At 46.3% G+C, this 20,756-nt stretch overlaps 1 protein-coding gene across 1 annotated transcript in view; it reads left to right on the top strand.

Moving 5' to 3' along the window:
- Positions 1 to 1,796: 1,796 nt before the first annotated feature.
- The window catches only part of TXNRD3 (thioredoxin reductase 3), a 41,348-nt gene continuing 22,388 nt past the window's right edge, over positions 1,797 to 20,756 (top strand). The window contains exons 1-7 of the mRNA XM_019947315.3: positions 1,797 to 2,312; positions 3,970 to 4,077; positions 14,771 to 14,831; positions 15,808 to 15,917; positions 18,146 to 18,250; positions 18,486 to 18,558; positions 20,462 to 20,581. Of these exons, the coding sequence (XP_019802874.2) occupies positions 4,075 to 4,077; positions 14,771 to 14,831; positions 15,808 to 15,917; positions 18,146 to 18,250; positions 18,486 to 18,558; positions 20,462 to 20,581 (472 nt within the window). The 5' untranslated portion in view covers positions 1,797 to 2,312; positions 3,970 to 4,074. The remainder of the gene's footprint in view (positions 2,313 to 3,969; positions 4,078 to 14,770; positions 14,832 to 15,807; positions 15,918 to 18,145; positions 18,251 to 18,485; positions 18,559 to 20,461; positions 20,582 to 20,756) is intronic.

The raw sequence follows: 20,756 nt of genomic DNA on the forward strand, positions 1-20,756 counted from the left end.
GGCCCACCAGTGAAGCTTTGATGGATCAACTAGATGTAAGGCCATGAACAGGATACAAAGGAAAACCCAGGAAGCAGGGAAGCAGAAAGAAATGTGTTATCCTTTCTCTCAATGACCCAGCCTCTGGCCAATGAGAGGACTGGAGGCCGAGGACGGGAAGGGGACGGGATGGTTAATCGTAAGGAGGCCTGGCTGTGAAACTCTTAAATTTTGAAAACTAAGGTTAGAGGCATCCTCAGCGCCAAGTACATAACAAATTTGGCACAAGGGTGTTGAGGACAATAAACCTAAGTTGAAGCTGTGGGCAGCCCTTTCTCCTTCTTACTATCATATTTGTAGCCATAAAGCCAATCCACAGTAAGGCAGGCGATACTTAGAAAGGAACGTGCAAGGGGCTGTGAGTGAATGGTCGGCAGGAGACCTGGACTCACCTCGGCCTGCCTGAGAAATGACCTCAGGCATCTCCCTCTCATACTGTCCCCTAGAAAAAGCTAGATTTGCCTGGATGAGGCAGGACATCTAGGCTGAGTAAACAGAAAATGCAAAGACCCTAATGCGGGACTGTGTTTGACATAACTGAGGCACAGGGAGAAAGCCAGTGTGGCTGAAGCACCGTGAACCACAAGGTGTCAGGAGATGACCCCTGAGAGGGACCAGGCCACGCCTGCTGGTCTTGTGGTTGAATGTCTCTCTTTATTGGGGTTTAACACATTCATCCTACGGCCGCAGGGTGCTGTAAGTCATGGTGAGCAAGTTAGCCCTGAGATCCCCCACCCAGCCACCCAAATGATGGATACAGGATTCCTGTTCTGGCACAGATGACTTCAGGGTCCCTTTATTAGGAGTGCCTCCAGAATTCTATGCAGTAGGCACTGAGGGGTAGCGACCTAGGAAATTCCTTTAAAAACTTCGTAGCGATAAGAATCACAGTAGTATTTTTATTTACTTTGCTGGATATAAGCTTTAAAAAAATAGCCGTTTTTCCTAAAGATGGTTTTATTTATTCACTCTTTCCAAAGACTGAGACATCCATCCTCACTGAAGACCATATATCTATTTTTAAGGTGGCCTAAAAGGGTTTGTGGAGTGGAAGTAAGAGTGGAAGTAAGTCCTCCACAGGGGTCACCCCTGGGAGATCACACGGAGACTGGGCGCTCCCGCGGTGCGCATACCAACGTTGGGATAACTAGACCATACAGCTTGGCACCCGCCCCTTTGCGAAGGGCAGGCGAGTTCCCACAGAGCCCAGGTAGAGACCTAGTTCGCATGCGCCGGGGGCGGGGCTGATCCGGGGCCGGGCGAGGCGGAGCCGGGGCGGGGCGAGGCCGAGCCGGGGCGGGGCGAGGCGGAGCCGGGGCGGGGCGAGCGGCCGTTGCAGGGCGTGGGCGGCACTCGGGGGTCCTTGCTTAACCTCCGTCCGCTCTCCCGGAGCAGGTGTCTCCTCTTCGGGCAGGCCCGGCCCAGCCGGGAGTGACACCGCGGCCCTGGCGCAGCTGCCGCCGCAGTCGCCGCCGCCCTCGCGGGCGCAGACGTCCCCGGGACCGGCGAGCGGCGCCGCCCCCAACCGCCGACTGGGCAATGTCCGCGGCGTATCTGTGCCGCGGTCGCCGCCCGGGCGCCGGGCCCGCCTGTCCACCCCCGGGACCAGCCGCCTGTCTTCCGCGGCCCGCGAGGAGCTTCGGCGCCGCCTGCTGGGCCTCATCGAGGGCCACCGAGTGGTCATCTTCAGCAAGAGCTACTGTCCGCACAGTGCGCGGGTAGGCGGGCGGGGGCTTCCGGGCCCACTGGTCCGTCGCCTCCGTGGCCCCCCACCCCTGCCCGGGTCCGCTGGTCCGTGTCCGCCCGCTCCCCGGGCCTCGGGCCCGTCCGTTCCGCCCTCGCCCGCGGACCCGGTCCGGAAGGCTACACCGGCCCCGCCGTCCTCGGCTGGGACACGCGGTCCTGCCTTCAGCCTCCGGACGGGCCTGCGGGCGAGAGCCGCTGTCCTGCCCTGGCCGCGAGCCTGGTGGACGTGGGCGGGGGATCCGGAGGGAAAAGGTCTCACGGGTCCTGGCCTGGGAGGAGAGCAGCGGGGAGAGGCCGGCACTGGTGCCGTCCCGACCGCGTGCCCCTGGTGCTCTTGGCGCCTCAGCGGCAGTGTGGGCCGGACTGCACGCGGCCCCTCACTGCACCTGTGTTGTGGGTTTGAGCAGTGATCCTCTGGAAGCCAGACCCATCTGTATTACGGCATCTTGCATTTTTGAGCTGTACTTCACGTTACTGAGAGTCAAAATAATACGCAGAAGATGCACAAGCATAAACTGTTGGGATAGGTGCGTGAAATTATGATTTTCAGTCTTATTTTCAGATTTCCATTGACTTATACGTTGTTCGGGCAAACGTGTATCCCGCACGTGCACCTTCCAGTGTCTCTAGGAAGACCACACTCCGGCAGGAGCCTCCTGAGCCCCCTGGTTCATATACCACCCCCACCCCCACCAGGGTGACCACTAGCCAGAATTCCTTGTTTTTCTTTACAGTTTTGCCGCCAAACATATGTATCATTAAACCGTACTTTGTGCCTTTGGGCTTGTTTTGGTACTTTATGTTAAGTAGAATCATACATTTGTGTTCTGCACTTTTTTCCTTCAACAGTTATGTTTTAGAGATTGACGCATGTTAGTACCTGTAACTGGGGTTTGTTAATTTTCATTACTGTACTCTTCCCTAGGATGACTCATAACCACAGTGTATCAGTTCTGCTGTTTCTAGTATTTTGCTCTTCAATACAACATGGTTATGCCTATTCTTACCGTATGGCCCGGTGCACGTACACAAGACTCGCTGTTTTAGAGTAGGCGTTTTGAAGCTGAACGGCTGGCCCACAGAGGAAGCATGATTTCTTCCCTAACGAGGTGATACCAGAATGTGTTCCCACGTGGTCTTACCACTTGCCCTGCCACTGGCAGGGTATTAACAGTTCCCATTACTCTGCATCCTTGCCAACAGTTGATGTATTTTATTATTGGATTCTGGCGTTTATGAGATGGTATTTCATTGTGGCTTTAGCTTTGCATTTCCCTGATAACGCTGAACATCTTTTCGTGTGTTCACGGGTCATTTGAGTTTCCTCTTCTGCCAAACGTTCAGGTATTTTGCTTATTTCTCTGTTAGGTTGTTTTATTTATTTATTGTTACTGATTTGTAGGCGTTCTTTATGTATTTTGGATACTAGTCGTCTGGTGATATGTATTGGAAAATCACCCAGATTTGGCTTTTCTTTTTGCTCTCTTTTCGGGATCTTTTGGTTAACTGAAGTTTGGAAGTTTAACATGGTTGACTATCACTCTTTTTCTTTTCTGGTTTGTGCTTTTTGTGTCTTATTTAAGAAACCTGTTTCTACTCTGAGGTCATAAAGATACTCTCCTGCATTAGCTCCTGAAAGTTTTAGAGTGTGCTTTTCACACCCCGCTTCTTTAATTCCACCTGGACGTGAAGCTGAGGACGTGTGGGGATCCAGTTCTTTTTTTCCTTTATAACTTGTCAGTTGTCCCTGCTTCATTTTTTGGAGAGTCCATTCTTTCCACGGTGGTTTGAATGCTCACTCATCACCTATCAGGTTCTCACATATGTGTTGGTCTCTTTCTAGCCTCTGTCTTCTTTCTCTACGTATTTAAGTAGTCCTTTGGAGCTTATAAAAGGGCCAAGCAGTCAGAACTGTGCCTGGCCACTGCTGTGTCGCTGGAGCCTAGAGTAGTAGGAGGCAGGTAAGTGAGCTGAGTGAATAAACAGCCTTAGATTGTTCTGGTCAAACCTTTGCTGACACAGAAAACCTTAGGACAGATGATTTTCTGTTCTGTGTGCGTCACCGCTTCCAACAACGTGGCCACTACTTTGAGTCCTGTTACATAATTGGACAGCTCTGTTTACTGAGTTTTTAAAAAATTGAGCCCATATCTGTCTCCCTGAAACATTTACTCACTTTTGTAGGTGATTGTCGCTCCAGTGCACAGAATGTCTCCCTGAAACATTTGCTCACTTTTGGAGGTGATTGTCGCTCCAGCGCACAGAGTTAAGAGTCTGGCTTCTACTTGGATGGTAGATATTTCAGTATTTTCCCTGAGTGTTTTTCTTTCCTGGCCAAGCTTTTCATGCGTTTATGTCATTTGTCTTTACATGTGACCCTTCACTAAATGGATTGTGCAGTAGTTAGACCATGAACCGCTTAAATGTGTCACCCAGACTGGACACCGTATTCCAAATCCCTACCTGTGCAGAGTCAGGTAGAGAGGTTTGTCCCTCTATTGGGCCCCTAATGTCATTCAGCAAGTGTAACTGGGTGCTTAGTGTTTTGCGCTGCAGAAATGAATAAACTGTGGCCTTGCCTCCCGAGAACTCGTGGTCTAATGGAGCTGTCATCAGCCACTTCTCAGGTATCCAAAGAAACACGTGTGCGAGACAGGTGCTGTGGGAATGAGAGGCAAAAACAGCTGCTTCTGTGGGGATCAGAAAAATTAAGGACGTGATGTTTAAGCTGGTCCTTGAGGGATCAGGTGGATGTAGGCAAGGAATAGCATCTAGCTGAGGAGTTCCTATAAGCAAAGGTAGGAGATGAGGCCATGAAAACAGTGGGGCTGAACACAGGGTGTATGAAAGGGAGTCAGGAGAGTAAAGTGGCAAATGGCCGAACTTCAGTTTCTCAGCGGTATTGATATCTAAAAATACGGGGTAGTAAGTGTGGACTTCACGCTGTCAGACTTGTGAGGAGTGAAAGGGTCTGACCTGTGACCTGGAATCTGGCAACAGTGTGAGGGGTGGGCTGAACGTGCAGGCACCTGACCAGGCGGGCACTTCCTGTGAGCCACAGGCAAGACCATGGCCCAAAGGAAATAGTGAAAAACACGCCCTCATTTTTTAGCCCCTTCCCCACATTAACTGTAAGCCACGTTTTCCCCAACCCTTAATTCCTACATCTGTGGATTAAAATGTATACTTCCATTGGTTAGCTTTTTTGTTCTGTAGTAACATACAGGTAACGTAAGGTTTACCGTTGTAACCATTTTACGTTCGGTGGCGTCAGGCACATGCACATCGCTGTGCAGCCATCACCCCCAGCCAACCACAGGACTTTTCTCATCTTCCCCAGCTGACACTCTGTCCCCATTAAACAGTAACTCCCCATCCCTCCCCAGCCCCTGGCCCCACCATCTGCTTCCTGTCTTAGGAATCTGACTCCTCTAGGGACCTCATATAAACGGAATCGTACCGTATTTGTCGTTTTCTGACTGGCTATTGTAGTATGGGTCACAGTTCCCTTCCTTTTTAAGGCTGAATACTATTCCACTGTCTGTATAGACCATAGTTTCTTTATCCATTCATCCATCAATGAACAATTGGGTCACTTCCACCTTTTGGCTACTGTGAATATTGCTGCTGTGAACATGGGTGTACAAATATCTGTTTGGGTCTCTTTTCAATTCTTTTGGGCTTATACCCAGAGGGGGAATTGCTGGCTCATATGGTATTTCTATATATTTTTAATTTTTTGAGGAACCACCATACTGTTTTCTATAGGGGCCATACCATTTTAAATTCCCACCAGCAGTGCACAAAGGTTCCAGTTTCTCCACATCCTGGCCAACACTTGTTATTTTCTGTTTTTTATACTGTTTTTGTTTTGATAATAGTTATCCTAATGGGTGTGAAGTGATATCTCATTGTGGTTTGATTTGCATTTCTCTAATGATTAATGATGTTGAATATCTTTTCACATGATTATTGACCATTTATTAACGGACAGTATCTCTTTTGGAGAACTGTCTATTCAAGTACTTGATCAATTTTTAAATTGGGGTTTTTCTTGTTTGTTTAGTTTTAGTTCCCCCTCTCTCTCTCTCTCTCTCCCTCTCTCTCTCTCTCTCTCTCTCTCTCTCTATATATATATATATATATATATTTTTTTTCCTTTGCGGTACGCGGGCCTTTCACTGCTGTGGCCTCTCCCATTGTGGGGCACAGGCTCTGGACTCACAGGCTCAGCAGCCATGGCTCACGGGCCCAGCCGCTCTGCGGCACGCGGGATCCTCCCAGACCGGGGCACGAACCCATGTCCCCTGCATCAGCAGGTGGACTCTCAACCACTGCGCCACCAGGGAAGCCCCTAGTTCTCTATATATTTTATATGTTAATCCCTTATCAGATATGTGATTTGAAATATGTCTTCAATTCTGGAGTTGCCTCTTTACTCAGTTGATAGTGTCCTTTAATGCACAAAATTTTTAACTTTCATGAGGTCCAATTTCTCTGTTTTCTTTTGCTGCCTGTTCCTTTGGTGTCATATGCAAAATACCACCAAATCCAATGCCATAGAGCTTTTGTCCTATGTTTTCTTCTAGGAGTTTTATAGTTTTAGCTCTTACGTTTAAGTCTTTAATCCATTTTGAGCTGACTTTTATATATGGTGTTAGGTAAGGGTCCAACTTCATTCTTTTGCGTATGGATATCCAGTTTTCTCAGCTCCATTTATTGAAAAGATTGTATTTCCCCATTGAATGGTCTTGACACCATTGCCAAAAGTTATTTGGCCTTATATGTAAGGCTTTATTTCTTGGCTGTGTATTTTCTTCTGCTGCTCTTCATGCCTGTCTTTATGCCAGTACCGCACTGTTTTGGTTACTGTAGCTTTGCAGCAATTTTTGAAATCAGGTAGGGTGAGACCTCCAACTTTGTTCTTCTTTATCAAGAATTTTTCAGCTATTCAGGGCTCTTTTGAGATTCTATATGAATTTTAGGATGGATTTTTCTATTTCTGCAAAAATCACTGTTGGGATTTTGATAGAGATTAGATCACTTTGGGTGGGTAGTATTGAAATCTTAACAATATTAAGTCTTCTAATCTGTGAACATAGGATTTCTTTCCAGTTATTGGTATCTTCTTTAATTGTTTCAGCAGTGTGTTGTAGTTTTTAGTGCACAAATCTTTGCCTCCTAGTTAAGTTTATTCCTAAATGTTCTTCATAATATTGTAAGTGGAATTATTTTTTAAATTTCTTTTTTTGGATTATTCATTATTAGTATATAGAAAAACAGCTGATTTTTGTGTGTTGATTTTGTATCCTAAACTTTCCTAAATTTTTTATTAGTTATAACAGTATTTTGTACAATCTTTAGGAATTTATACATATAAGATCATTTTGTCAGTGAACAGAGATAATTTTACTTTTTTTTTCCAGTTTGGTTCCCCTTTATTACTTTTATTTTTTGCCTTATTTTTCTAGCTAGGACTTCCAGTACTATATTGAGTAGAAATGGCGGAAGTGGGCATCCTTGTCTTGTTTCTGATCTTAGTGGAAATGCTTCCAGTCTTTTTCCATCAAGTCTGACGTTAGCTGTAGTCTTTTTTATATGGCCTTTATTATGCTGAGGTAATTTCTTTCTATTCTTAGTCTTTTGAGTGTTTTTATCATGAAAGGGTGTTGAATTTTCTTAAACGCTTTTTCTGCATCCATTGAAATGATCATGTGGGTTTTTTTCTCTTCATTCTGTTAACGTGGTGTGTACTACATTAATCTATGTTTGTATGTTGAACCATCCTTGCATTCTAGGAATAAATCCCACTTGATCATAGTGTATAATAGTTTTAATACTCTGTTGAATTCCTATTGCTAGTATTTATTTTGTCGAGGATTTTTCAGTCAGTATTTATGGGGGATATTGGCCCATTGTTTTCTTGTGATGTTTTTGGCTTTGGTGTCAGGGCAATGGTAGTCTCATAGAATGAATTTGGAAGTGTTCCCTCTTCAAATTTTTGGGAGAGTTTGAGGAGGATTGGTGTTCACTCTTCTTTATATGTTCAGTAGAATTCAGCAGTGAAGCCATCTGGTCCTGGGCTTTTCTGCATTGGGAGGCTTTTGATTACTGATTGAGTCTCCTTACTAGTTACAGGTGTATTCACCTTTTCTACTTATTCATGATCCAGTCTTAGTAGGTTCCATGTTTCTAGGAATTTATCAGTTTTATCTAGGTTATCCAATTTCTTAGTGTTAGAGTGTTCAGAGTACTGTCTTGTAATATTTCTGTAGAAACAGTAGTAATGTTGCCTCTTTCATTTCTGATCTTAGTTATTTGAGTCTTCTCTATTTTTTTCTTAGTCAATCTAGCTAAAGGTATGTCGATTTTGTAGATCTTTTCAAAGAACCAACTCTTGGTTTTGTTAATTTTCTATATTGTTTTTCTATTCTCTGTTTTGTTTGTCTCTGTTCTTATTTCCTCTCTTTTGCTAGCTTTGAGTTTAGTTTGTTCTTTTTCTAGTTAAGGTGTAAAGTTAGGTTGTTGATTTAAGGTCTTTCTTCTCTTTTAATGTAAACATCTATAGCTGTAAGTTTTTCTCTTATCACTACTTTCACTGCATCCCATAAGGTTTGGTGTGTTGTGTTCTCGTTTTCACTTGTCAAAATATTCTATGTTTTCCCTTGTGACTTCTTCTTTGACTTATTGTTTAAGAGTGTGATGTTTAATTTCCACATATTTGCGAATTTTCTAGTTTTCCTTGTGCTCTGATTTCTAGTTTCATTCTGCTGTGATAAGAAAAGATACTTTATATGTTTTAATCTTTTTATGAAGACTTCTTTTGTGACCTCGGCTATGATGTATCGTGGAGAATGTTCCATGTGTACTTGAGAAGAATGTGTATTCTACGTTTTTTGGGTCGAGTGTTATGTAATGTGTCTGTTAGGTCCAATTGGTCTATTGTGTTCTTTCAGCCCTCTGTTTCCTAATTGGTCTTCTGTCTGGTTGTTCTATCCATTTTTGGAAGTGGAACATTAAAGTCTTCTACTATAATTTAGTTCTATCAGTTTCTTTCTTCAGTTTGGTTAGTGTTTGCTTCATATATTTAGAAGCTCTGAGGTTTGGTGGATATATTTTTATGATTGTTATGTCTTCTTGGTAAATTGACATACAATGTCCTTTTAACATATAATGTGCTTTTTGGACTTCCCTGGTGGTGCAGTGGTTAAGAATCTGCCTGCCAATGCAGGGGACATGGGTTTGATCCGTGGGCTGGGTAGATCCCACATGCTGTGGAGCAACTAAGCCCCTCTGCCACAACTCTCAAGCCTGTGCTCTAGACCCCATGAGCCACAACTACTGAGCCCACGTGCCACGACTACTGAAGCCTGTGCAAGCTAGAGTTCGCATGCCTCAACTACTGAGCCTTCATGCTCTAGGGCCCATGTGCTACAACTACTGAGCCTGTGTGCTGCAACTACTGAGGTCCATGTGCCTAGAGCCCATGCTCTGCAACAAGAGAAGCCACCACAATGAGAAGCCCACGCACCACAATGAAGAGTAGCCCCTACTCGCCGCAGCTAGAGAAAGCGCGTGCACAGCAACAAAGACCCAATGCAGCCCAAAATATATATATATATAAAATAATAATAATAAACTATATAATGTCCTTTTTAGTCTCTTATACCAGTTTTGGCATAAGGTCTATTTTGTTTTATATTAGTATAAACATTCCAGCTCTCTTTTGGTTACTATCTGCTTGGCAAGTGTTTTCCATCCTTTCAGTTTCAGCCTATGTGTGTCCTTAGCTCTAAAGTGAGTCTCTTCTAGACAGCATAATGTTGGATCCTGTCTTTTTGTCCATTCTGTCAGTCTATGTCTGTTGTTTGGGGAGTTTAATCCATTTACATTTAAAGTAATTATTGTTAGGGAAGGACTTGCTTCTGCCATTTTGGTATTTGTTTTCTGCATAGCTTGTAGTTTGGGGCCCTCATTTCCTCTCTTACTGTCTTCGTTTATGTTCAGTTGATTTTTTGTAATGATACTTTTTGACTCCCTTCTTGTTTCCCTTGTGTATATTTTGTAGATATTTTTGTGGTTACCATTGGAATTACATATACCATCCTAAATATATAATCTGTTTTAAACTGATAGCAGTTTAACTTCCATCACATACAAAAACTTTACTCCTTTACAGTTCTGACCCCTCCCCCTTCATCCCTTCATGTTACGTCACAAATTACATCTTTATGTATTGTGTATCCATAGACTTACAGTTGTTTTCTGACTTAGGTCTTTTAAATCCAATAGAAGAGTAAAAAATGTAATTATAAGCTAAAATCACAGTAATACTGGTCTGTATGTTTGTATGTTTACCTTTATGTGCGAACTTTGTATTTTCGTATGGCTTTGCATTCCTGTCTAGCTGCTTTCATTTCAACTTGAAGGGCTGCCTATAGCATTTCTTGCAAGACAGGTCTAGTATTAATGTACTGCCTCAACTTTTGTTTATCTGAGAAAGTCTTAGCTTCTCCCTCATTTTTGAAGGACTTTTTTTGTTTGTTTTTTGGCCAGATATAGAATTCTTGGTTGATAGTTGTTTTTTTTGTTTTTGGTCTTTTTCTTTCAGAACTTTAAATATATTATCCAGCTCTCTCTGGCCTATGAGGTTTCTACTGTGAAATCCACTTATAACCTGAATGAGGATCACTTGTAGGTGACGAGCTGCTGTTCTCTTGCTACTTTCAAGACTCTCTCTTTGTCTTTGGTTTTTGACGTTTTGATTGTAATGTGTCTTGGTGTGAGTCTTTTTGTGTTTATCCTTCTTGGGGCTTCTTAAAATTTATTTTATTTATTTATTTATTTTTGGCTGCGTTGGGTCTTCATTGCTGCGCGCGGGCTTTCTCTAGTTGCAGCAAGCACGGGCTACTCTTGTTGCGGCGCACAGGCTTCTCATTGTGGTGGCTTCTCTTGTTGTGGAGCACGGGCTCTAGGCACTCGGGCTTCAGTAGTTGTGGGATGTGGGCTCAGTAGTTGTGGTTTGCAGGCTCAGTAGTTGTGGCACATGGGCTTAGTTGCTCCACGGCATGTGGGATCTTCCTGGACCAGGGATCAAACCTGTGTCCCTTGCACTGGCAGGCAGATTCTTAACCATGATGCCACCAGGGAAGTCCCCTTCTTGGGTTTTTTTGAGCTTCTTGTATGTGTATATTCATGTCTTTCCTCAAATTTGGAGAGTTTGGGGGCATTAGTTCTTCAAATAAGCTCTCTGCCCCATTTCTTCTTCTGTGGCTTCCATAACGTGTATATTGTGTAATGGTGTCCCTCAAGTCACTTCCTCCGTGTTCATTTTTCTTCTTTCCTTCTCCTCCTCAGACCTAATCTTTTCAAAAGGTCTGTCTTGAAGTTTGGTGATTCTTTCTTCTCTCTGGTTGAGCCTGCTCTTGAATTCATCTAGTGAATTTTATAATTCATTGATTGCCTTTTTCACCTTCAGAGTTTCTGTTTGGTTATTTTTATCTCTTTGCTGATATTTTCATTTTATTCATATATCATTTTCCTGATTTCCTTTAGCTCTTTGTGTTTTCCTCTTTGAGCATATTTAAGACAGTTGTTTTCAAGTCTTTGTCTAGTAAGAATGAAGTCTGTGTGTGTTCAGGGACATTTTTGGAGATTCATTTTTTCCGTTTCTTTGTATGCATGTGATCTTTTCTTGAACATTTGGCGTTATAAATACGGCCACCTCTCCCAGTCTTCACAGACTGGCTCCGAGTTAGGGCAGACCTGCCCTCACCAGTGCAGCGTGGAGGCCTAAGCACTTCGGAGGCCTTTTCTGCACATCTTTCCTGGTCTGTATGTGTGCTTTTCACTCAGTCTCAGTGAGGCTTCACCGAGACCAGTCCTTCAGGCAGCCCTCACGTGGGGGCGAGGGCCTCTCTGCTCTCTCCACGTTGTGAGAGCGACGGGGGCCCAGGCTGCTGCTCCCCTCTACTGTGCGGAGCAGCACTGGGGAGATGGAAAGCACCACAGAATTCTCTGCCATCTAAATGGGGCTCGCTCGTCACTGAGCATCCCTTGGTTGCTGTAGATCTCTGACCGGTTCCCAGAGCTCCGTTGAGTTATCTTACTGTGCGGAGCAGCACTGGGGAGATGGAAAGCACCACGGAATTCTCTGCCATCTAAATGGGGCTCGCTCGTCACTGAGCAGCGCTTGGTTGCTGTAGGTCTCTGGCCGGCCCCCAGAGCTCCCATGAGCTAATCTTACTTTGACATCGTTTAGCTCCTTGGATTTAGATTGCAATTTTCCGTCAAATTTGGGATGTTTTTGTGTCTCTCTTCAAATGTTTCTTCTGCCCTTTTCTTTCTGTCTCTTACTGGTTCTCACACCACGCATACACTGTGCTTAATGCGGTCCCGTATTTCTCTAAGGTTCTGTCCTTTTTCTGTATCTCTTCTCTCTGTGGCTTGAGGCTGCATGATCTCCACTGATCTGTCCTCAGCTTTGCTAATTCTGCCAGTTCAAGTCTGGTGTTGAGATACTATAGTGCAATTTTGATTTTTGTTATGGTACTTTCCCATAACTTCCAGTTGGTTCCTTTATATGATTTCTGTCTCCTTATTGATATTTTCTACTGGATGAGACATTAGCATCATGCCTTCCTTCATATCTCCTGCAGCACGCTTTTCTCTGGTTCCCTGAATGTAGGTACAGTGGCTGCTCTGCTGGTTCATCATGCCATCTGGGACCTCTCAGGCAGGTTCTCTCGCTGCTTTTCTTCCTGCGTGTGGATCCACTTTCCTGTTTCTTTGTATGTCTGGTAATGTTTTTTGTTGAAACCAGGACATTTTAGGTAATGCATGATAGCAGCTCCAGATACCGGACCCCTCCTTCTCTGTGGCTGTTTTTGCTTGTTTATTTCTTTGTAGTGCGGTGGCTGGATTATTGGGGGAAGTTTGTTTCCACCTGAAGAGGGAGCCTCCCATTCTCCTCAGAGGTGCAGCCCTGGGTCTACGCAGCCACCCTGGGATAACAGGGGTTTAGCAGGGCTCTCGCTGCGCGTCTGTGTTATATTTTCTGACCCTGTCAGTGTCATGCCAGGTGTTAGGCTCCACTAATTGCAGGTTAGTTGCTCTGCTGTTTTTTGACAATGCCCTGGTGTGTAAATTGTTCCCTTTGCTGATCTAATTAAATCTGGGCCCCTTTGCAGCTGTTGTTTTTGAGACAAGTTTGCAGTTTGTTCTGACCCTAGGAGGGTTGTTGTTCGATATGTCCTTCCCTGGCTCTCTGGTAAACCAGCTGGCTACAGAGGATGGAGCTACCAGCCTACCCTTAACTGCTCACCACTGAAATCTCCATTGTTTCAGTTGCACCTTTAGACGTGAACTTCCCCACAGTGTGTTTCAAATGAAGTCCGTTCCTTTGGGTAGAGTTTCGGAGCTCTCTGATCTTGTGGTTACCTCTTGCCCTGAGCAGAGTCTCTGAGCCCTTGCTCCAGAGCTGGGGTGGGGACAGCGACCCCTTGTCTTGGAGGGACAACCTGCTTTATGAGCAGCTCTGGTGAGGCAGTGGCCTCTCCCAGCCTGGAGCCTCGCCCCACCAGTGGGCTGGGGCCAGGCGGATCAGGGCCCCGGCGTTTTTGCCTGGGATAGAAACTTGGATTTATTAGTAGGGGTGGTTGAAGGAAGGGAGCTTTTCCCGTGTTGCTGGCCACGCTCCCTCGGAATATAGCCTCTGCCACTCACAGCTGTGGGGAGATTGGGAAATGGTGGTGGCCTGACCCTTCTGGTGGCTGGGATCTCAGGGAACAGGCAGCCCCGTTCCCTTGGCCACGTTCACCTGAAGTGGAGCTTCCATCGCGCTGACGGGGGCAGAGGAGGGAAGGCGCAGGTCACGGCTCAGCCTCAGACTCTCCCGCTCTTACTGACATCTAGTAGATTTTCTTCAATAAATGTTTCCTTATTTGCTGTGTGCCCTCAGTTTCGAGATGGCTCTTTTTAAACAAGTTCCACCAGTTGTGGACGTCTGCCAGGGAGCAGGTCTGCCAGGTTCCTCACGCCTCCATCCTGGAATTGGAGCCCCTGGGCTTTACCTTGAGGGCTGAGGGCGTTGAAGGGTTGGAGCCCTGCTGAAAGCTGACCTCATCAGCTGCAGCTTAGAGAACCCCTGGGAGAGAGCTGAGAAGTCCCCGTGGTAGGTATCACTGGCTGAGGACAGCCACTGTGGGGAACTGGAAAGGTGACCTAGGTCCACGTAGAGGACTGTCGAGACTTAGTAATTAACTGGTGGATGAGGAGTTAGTGAGGGGAGGGAGGCACTGCAGGACCGGGAAGCACTGCAGTGACTCACAGTCTGCGCTCTGCAGAGTTCTCAAAACGCAGATCAGCAGCCAGGGCCTGCGTCCGCATGTCTGACTCCTAGCGATGCCCGCGCTGCTGGTGCCCCGTTTGGGTAGCAAGGACCTAGGGTTTTGTGTTCAAGCAACTGACGAATGGTGACAGGGTGGAATTGTCCATTTCTTTGTCGGTTTCCCCTGCTGGAGGGCAGGAATGGTGTCTTTCTCATTGTTGTATCTTGAGTATGTAGAACAATGGGTGACCTCTATAGTAGGTGTGTGATGGTTGAGTGTTTGTTGAATGGCTTAATGACTGTCAACAGAAAACGCAAAGAGGAACAGTGATGTGGGAACAGATGGATTTTATTTGGGGCATGCTGCACGTGAGGTGCCTGTGGTCAGCCAGGTGGAGAAATATTGCTTGTCCTGAGTTCAGAAAGGGGATTTGGGCAAAAGTTACTGATTTGGAAATCGAGAATGCAGATTGTAAAGGAAGGAAAGAGGTGGGGTGAGGTTTTCCTGGGAAGATGCATAGAGGAGAGGGGAGAACATAGACCAGAGCTTATGTCGCTGAAGAACATCTGCTGTGAACACCCCTTGTCACTATGCCCATACTTCATAGCTCTGTCTAATCTTCGTGAGAGTAAACCTTAGGTGCATTTTTGTTGCAGGTTAAAGAACTCTTCTCTTCCCTGGGAGTTGACTGCAATATCTTGGAACTTGATCAAGTTGGTAAGTAGAATGATTAGTACACATTGTTGTTTGTAATAAAGGTCAACGAGATTGACTTCTTTCCGTTTGCCTCATTCAATTCCACTTACTCCTGTCTCTTTCGGTTAGATGAGCTGATTTCATCTACGTTCAACCCCGCAGAGAATGAACCTGTATATGAAAATAATTTGTGTAGATTTTTTTTGTTTATGTTTTTTGCATTTGAGGGGGGGAGGGACTAGAAGGAAGATGTATAAGCCGGTAAGCTGGAAGTCCTTCAGGCAACTCAGATGTGTCTGCCAACTTTCTAGCACAGTACATTAAGCTGTGATAAATGAAGTGAATCTGCCCCTGTTTCCTGAGTGTATCACCCCTGAGGGGCAACGCATCAGCTTTATGCTTTTGAATTCCTGTCATCTGTGCACTTTACGCGTGCATGTGTTTTGCAGGAGTGGGAGATGTCATGGTGAACAGAACCCTGATCTGAGCCGTCATGACTTCACCCTCCTTTTAGCCAGGTCACTTTAACAAGTGAAGTGTTCCAGAGTCTCTGAAACTTTTCTAACGCGTATCCCGAGTGGGGCGCCTGGAGTACTTACGGCCCAGTTCTGCTTTCAGGGAATATGATCATAAAGAGTTTCCAAATGTAATTGCAGGAGATGTGTTCTGAGTTACCACTGTTAAGGCGGATTGTGCTTTACGTTTGCTCTTTAGAGAGGATTCTTATCGTCTCTGCCTACTCACGGGATCATAAATCAAATTCTAATCTAGAAGTGTTTATTTTAAAAGGAGTCAGTAGACTGGTCTTGATTCTTTAAGGCTCCTTCTGGACACCTGAGTGTTTTCCCCTGTCGAGTCATCATTTATGAAGTTGTATGGCGTGCTGACCTCTGTGGGCATGCAAACGTGGGTGTCTGAGTGTCCTCACACTGCAGCTCAGCTCACAGAGGCTTAGAACCTTTGCAGTGCTTTACATATTTAATCTTTTATTCCTTAGATGATGGGGCCAGTGTTCAAGAGGTGCTGTCGGAGATCACTAATCAGAGGACCGTGCCCAATATCTTTGTGAATAAAGTGCACGTGGGCGGATGTGACCGAACTTTCCAGGTAATGATAGTATCGTGTGTTCTGGAATGCTGTTTGTTCAAATTTTGTCGTAAAAAAAAATATTTAAAAGGGGGAGGAGATGGTTTTTAGAAGTCGATTCATTTGTGTCTTTTGGAGCTTGTAAAATCAAAAGCCTGTAGGATGGTTATCAGATAATCTTGACTGCTTTAATGGAAATTAGCTTTTCTACGAATTCAAACTTCAGAAGCTGAGAAGGAGGAGGTTTTGAGTGAGGTTGCAGGACAGACAGGTCAGCGGCGCTGCTCTCTTCCTCCTGATGGGACAGAAACGAGGCCTCTTCCCTCCTCAAGGTTTAGTGATATGAGCTCAACACTAACCTTCTGGTCCAGGGTGCATAGAACGCCTACCAAGGCTGCTGACCCTGCGAGCTTCGCAAAGCTTTGCTTGTTTGATTCCTAGAATGCAGAAATGAACAGGAATCATTCGGTTAAGTAGAGACAGATCAAAATTGTTATTTATTAAATAAGGTCTGTATTTTAATTAGTTGTTTGCTTTTATTAAAATTCTGCTCTTGTAGCCTTTATGTATGTATGCAAATGGTAATAATCAGTGATTGATTAAATACTTATATTTAGATTTCAATTAAGAATTATATTTTTGTCGGGAGAAAAGATTGTCTACGTTGTATGTTAACCTGGGATTGGCATTGTTACCTAGTAACAGCCTGCTCTATGTGTCCTAGAAGCTATAACCCAACTCACGTGGTGGTAAGTACCATAGTTTATAGCCTCTAAACACCTTTGGAGTTGCTGATCTTGCCAGTCCTAGCTGGGAAGATGCTGTCAGAACATGGTCTGGGGCTGTAGAGATGTCAGTTCTACTTCGAGACTGCAAGAGTCTCCCTTGGACAGCCGCTGTTGAGGTGGATTTCCCTACGGGCCCCTAGGAAGCAGGAGGCCACCCGGCTTTGGGACCGTGCACGAGGCATCTGGAAGCAGGAGGCCACCCGGCTTTGGGACCGTGCACGAGGCATCTGCTGGGTCTGTGGTCGTGCGGCACTTCCACTGCGCTCCCAGGATGAGCCCGCTCAAAAGCCAGTGTGTTGGGACTGAGCAGCCGACTTCACGCAGACAGAACTATTGTTTAGTCACATGTGGAGCCTCTGACCTCATCTAAGCTTCTTCTGACCACCAGGAGGGCCAAGTGGACAAGAGAATGTGCTGCAGGGTCAGCCTCCCGACCAGGAAAAGCAAGTTGTTTGTGTTGTATGGGAAGTTGCGAGATTTAGGTCAGTTTACGAGAAACCAGGAAAAGCTTCAAAGTGCATGTCCTGCTGCCGATGCATGAGAATTGTTCTCAAGGTGAAGACTAGCACAGGTGAACAAAACATAGAGGGCCTTGAACAACGGTGCTTGGCTATTTAACTGCACTTAGTTATTCTGTAACTCAGCTCTACCTGCTCGCCACTCGAAAGCCAACACCGAGAAGCAAGTGTTAGTAGAAAGGAAAGTTGCTTTAATCAGAAAAGCCAGCTGTCTGGGGAGAAGGCGGACCCACGTCCCAAAACCAACTTGGAAGATTCTGCTTGGCCATGAACGTTTTTAAAGGGAAAAAGGGGAAATAATCTCAGTTAATCATTGAGACAGGAGGTCGGATTCTTCGTCATCTCTCCATCGTGTGCAGACCTGCCGGCTTCTCCTGAGCTTCCCTTGGGTGCCGTCTTGCCCACGTGGTCCACCTGCAGGTTTGCTAAGGGGGACGATGGGCATAGAGAGTCAGTCATTCCTTACCTACTTAATCCTTCATTCTTACTCCTTTTAATCCAGGAAAGGAGTCGACAGGTCAGGCGAGGTACTGCGTGCATTCAGCAGGGCAGAAATCAGGGGCTAGTTTAAATGTTACCTATGATCTCAGTTTTACAACTAAGGTCTGAGGAAAGCAGAGACGAGCAAACGGAAAAGGGCAGAAGAGCTGCTTACAAAATGACCTTGTCTGACATGGATGTAAGGCCATGACCTCCCCATCATTGGACACATGCCTCACTATCGGGTGATAACCAACAAAACAGATGTGCTTTGGCATCCGTTCTAACTAGTTGGACCCAGCTGAATGCCATCCAGGTAGACTGACAGTTCCGACTTACAAAGATTGTAGGTCAACTGTTTCCAAGATTTTTATAAAAGAAATTTATGCCGATTAAGCATAGGGTACAAAGAAATAGTTTGAAAACAAGTCACACTGTGTTCTCTCCTTTGGTTAACCCTCAGGCACATCAGAGTGGTTTATTACAGAAGCTCCTTCAGGAAGATCCAGCGTATGATTACGACCTCATTGTCATCGGTGGTGGCTCTGGCGGCCTTTCGTGTGCTCAGGTATGAAGAAAATGACACCTGAAGATGATTTTCCTGGTGATTGCCATGAGCATTTCTTCTGCTACTTAAAAAAAAGCCATTTATGATGTTCCAGTGTACTCTGTTGTTGTAATAGCTGGTTTAATGAAGGGGAAAAACTGGGTTTCATCACAAACACCGTCATCGTTTAGGGGAGAGAGAAATCGGGGGAGTGTCAGGAAAATGACAAGGTCTCTATCTGTGGCTTTTTTCATAGGAAGCTGCCGCTTTGGGGAGGAGAGTCATGGTGCTGGACCTCGTGGTCCCGTCGCCCCAGGGCACATCGTGGGGTGAGCTGCTCTTCCCACCATCGTGCGGTGGTGGTTCTCTGTAGGCTCAGTCTCCCTCAGTCCTCACAACAGTCTCGAGTATAACCCACCTGTTTCAGGGGTGAGGAAACTAAATCTCCAATCACATTGTTAACAAGAGGAGACACTGGAAGAATAATAGGAAAATGATGAAGGAAGACTGTGCGAAAGGGAACAATTCCATGACCCCAGTGTTCCAAAGCTTCTGCCAGAATAATGTTTGTACACACGCGTGGGTGTTTTCACACAGTTGTGGTCACGCAGTGGTGTGTGCACCCCGTGGTGCTCGCCTGCGTTGGCCATGATGCTTTTCTGTGTTTCTGCATTGATTTTATCATGGACCCCAGTGGCTGCAGGATGGTTAGTTGACTTAGTGTGTGTGGTCATCCCAGGTCCGTTTAATGCAATGCACAGCAAGCTCCCAGCCTGGGACTTTGCTGTAGACAAGAGTGCTTGCCTGTCCACGCTCTTTTCACTGTAGCACAGAAGGCATAGCTTTTGTGCTGGGTGTTTTCTCTCTGTGCTTTGGTCCATCCCCGTTGTCTGTACCCTGCGCTCCCCACAAACTGGTGGATTGGCCGCATGCCCTCTGGCTTCTGCTGGGGCGTGGCCATCGGGGTAACGGGAAGAGCAGAGGAGGAAGCATACGGCGGGGTCTCCAGGCCCGCTGGGCACTGCAGGCTGGTTCTCCCCCGTGGTCCAGCTTTGGGTGGTGGCACTGGCCCCGTCGCTTACCCCTTCACAGGGCTGGTGGCGGCCCCCCTTGCACCCACTGCTCTTCCTGCCACACCCTGTAATGATTTCTGCCCTCTCCTCAGTTCCCCAGCTGGAGTGTCACCTGTTTCCTGCCAGAACCCTGACAAAGTGGGAAAGTTGGTTTTTGTTTTTGTTTTTGTAAATAAATTCATTGATTTTATTGATTTTATCGATTTTATTTTTGGCTGTGTTGGGTCTTGATTGCCGCGCGCGGGCTTTCTCTAGTTGCAGCGAGCGGGGGCTGCTCTTCGTTGTGGTGCGCGGGCTTCTCGTTGCGGTGGCTTCTCTTGTTGCGGAGCATGGGCTCTAGGCGCCTGGGCTTCAGTAGGTGTGGCGCGTGGGCTCAGTAGTTGTGACTCGTGGGCTCTGGAGCGCAGGCTCAGTAGTTGTGATGCACGGGCTTAGTTGCTCCGCGGCATGTGGGATCTTCCCGGACCAGGGCTCGAAGCTGTGTCTCCTGCATTGGCAGGCGGATTCTTAACCACTGCACCACCAGGGAAGCCCCGGGAAAGTTGGTTTTTAAAGTTCAAGTTTACTCAAAAAAATTTAGCCTAGAATTTCATATATTAAAGGTAGTTCACCTCAACTTTGCTCGTATGGTTGGGACGCTTGTCTTTCTTCTTCCTTCCTCTGCCCCCGTCCCCTCTCCTGTCCAGAAAGAGTCCGCTTAACCTGGACACCAGGAGAGATGTGCTCTCAGAGGGCTCTTCTGTTTCTAGCCCCGTGTTGTTGAAGGATCCAGAGTAGATGTTACCTGGCAGCTGGCAGTGGACCTGTGCTGGCTCCGAGGAGGACTCAGGTTCGCAGAAGCAAAGGCTGGAGGCTGCAGTGTTGGCCTCAGTGCAGTGTGGGCCTAATTAACCCGACGCGGTTCTGACCACTTTGTGGGTCAGACTCAAGTGGAAGTTTTGGACTCTGTCCCCAGGTTCACGTGCACGTCCATGTTTTGCACATCCCTGGGCCTCCTTCATGGACCCTCGGTCAACAAGTTTGGTGAATCCTTTCGTGTTGTTGTGGGGCGTGATGGTGACCCCATGACCGTCGAGTTTGTCATTTCCACGTTTTAATAACACCCACTCTGCACGCACGCACACACACACAACGTTACAGCTGTGACTTTCTCTCTCAGGTCTCGGTGGTACTTGTGTGAACGTCGGCTGCATCCCGAAGCAGTTGATGCACCAGGCCGCCCTTTTGGGCCAGGCGCTGACTGACTCGAGGAGGTTTGGCTGGGAGTGCGCTCAGCAAGGTGGGTGATGGCGCGTAAAGAGAGCGGTTGGGAGGAAAGGAGAAGGAACGAGCTCCTTAGGAGTCCGTGCTGTTTACGTTGCTGTAGTTCAGTCTTATGGTGGGAGTGCGCTCAGCAAGGTGGGTGATGGAGTGTAAAGAGAGCGGTTGGGAGAAAAGAAGGAAGAGCGAGCTCC

Source organism: Tursiops truncatus, chromosome 10, assembly GCF_011762595.2.
Source record: "Tursiops truncatus isolate mTurTru1 chromosome 10, mTurTru1.mat.Y, whole genome shotgun sequence".
Lineage (NCBI taxonomy): Eukaryota > Metazoa > Chordata > Mammalia > Artiodactyla > Delphinidae > Tursiops > Tursiops truncatus.